The sequence below is a fragment of the Plasmopara halstedii genome (genome assembly GCF_900000015.1).
Source record: "Plasmopara halstedii genome assembly, contig: Scaffold_2412, whole genome shotgun sequence".
In the NCBI taxonomy this organism is placed as follows: Eukaryota; Oomycota; class Peronosporomycetes; order Peronosporales; family Peronosporaceae; genus Plasmopara; species Plasmopara halstedii.
The window spans coordinates 1-1,144 of NW_020189319.1; the positions used below are offsets into that span (position 1 = coordinate 1).

At 35.8% G+C, this 1,144-nt stretch overlaps 1 protein-coding gene across 1 annotated transcript; it reads left to right on the forward strand.

Annotated features, from left to right (window-relative positions):
• Nucleotides 1–80: 80 nt before the first annotated feature.
• Nucleotides 81–1,131, forward strand: PHALS_03943 (uncharacterized protein; the record flags this gene model as incomplete). Its single annotated transcript, XM_024718240.1, has 1 exon — nt 81–1,131. A coding segment is annotated over one exon (1,051 nt), but the record flags the coding sequence as incomplete, so codon positions are not given.
• Between the last annotated feature and the right edge of the window lie 13 nt (nt 1,132–1,144).

The following is a 1,144-nucleotide window of genomic DNA, read 5'->3' on the forward strand; positions in this document are numbered from 1 at the left end:
ATTTAAAAGAGCAATTTACTAAGGCAGAAACATGGCGAAGAAAGGAAGTAGCACGTGTGGAAAAGCGTGATATTCAATTAATGGAACTACAAGAGAAGATTGCAGCTCTTCAAGCTCATCAAATTGAGATAGAGAATAGTACTGAGATAAAAGAATTGCGACTGACAAAACAACAGCTGGAATTAAAAATTCAGAAATTTGAAGCTGAACTTCATGACGAACGTGATGCTCACAAACATGACAATTTACGACGGACAGAAGAATTGCAACGTATGCAACAAACTTTGGAGTGGCAATTGCCACAATTGGCTCAAATTTGTGTCACTCGATCGAGTGATGAATGGGCGCAAAAGTGTCGTGCGGTCGCAAAGAAAGTGCGAACTGATTTAAATTTTTGTGCACTTCAGGAGCGAAATGAGTTAATTACACGCGAACGACATGCATACGAAGCATATGAACGAATTGAATTGAAATTAAAAACTTCAATTACTGAAAATGAATTCTATCGACGAGAAGTTGGACGTTTGGAAGATAATAACAAGATTTTGCTTGAACAGTTGCATACTATTCGTTTATACTTAACACAACGGACAATACCAAGTGTACCACCTCCTTTAAATGTCAAGCCACTATCTGTACCATCAAATACTTCGATCAACTTAAGTGATATGGGTACAGTGAATCATTTAAATACGCAACTTGGAATTTTACACTCTCACTTTCAGCAACTTTTGGATGTAAATGACCGACAAAAATCGACGTCATTTTCTTCTAATGATCGTTTTGAATTTCCAGACTCTCCAACAGCATCAAAAGATGAAATTTCTGTTAATTGTAAGAAATTTACAAGTTCTAACGATCAAATGAAACAAAAAGATGAAAAGAATATGAAGATTGAGCAACTTGCGATAAATGCAGTAATGGAAGAAAAATTACGCAATTCGAAAGTTTATTCAATGTCATCGACTTTTCAAGAACAACAAAAGGAATTACTGACGTCTCTTGAGTCACTTGGAACGTCAAAGTCTCGATGTTTCTCATTCTTTCAAGATTCAAATAGTCATGGAAATGAAGAGAAGGAACATAATGACGAACTGAGTTCGACATTATGGTATCAACAGGATTATTGGCGTAGAAAGTATCA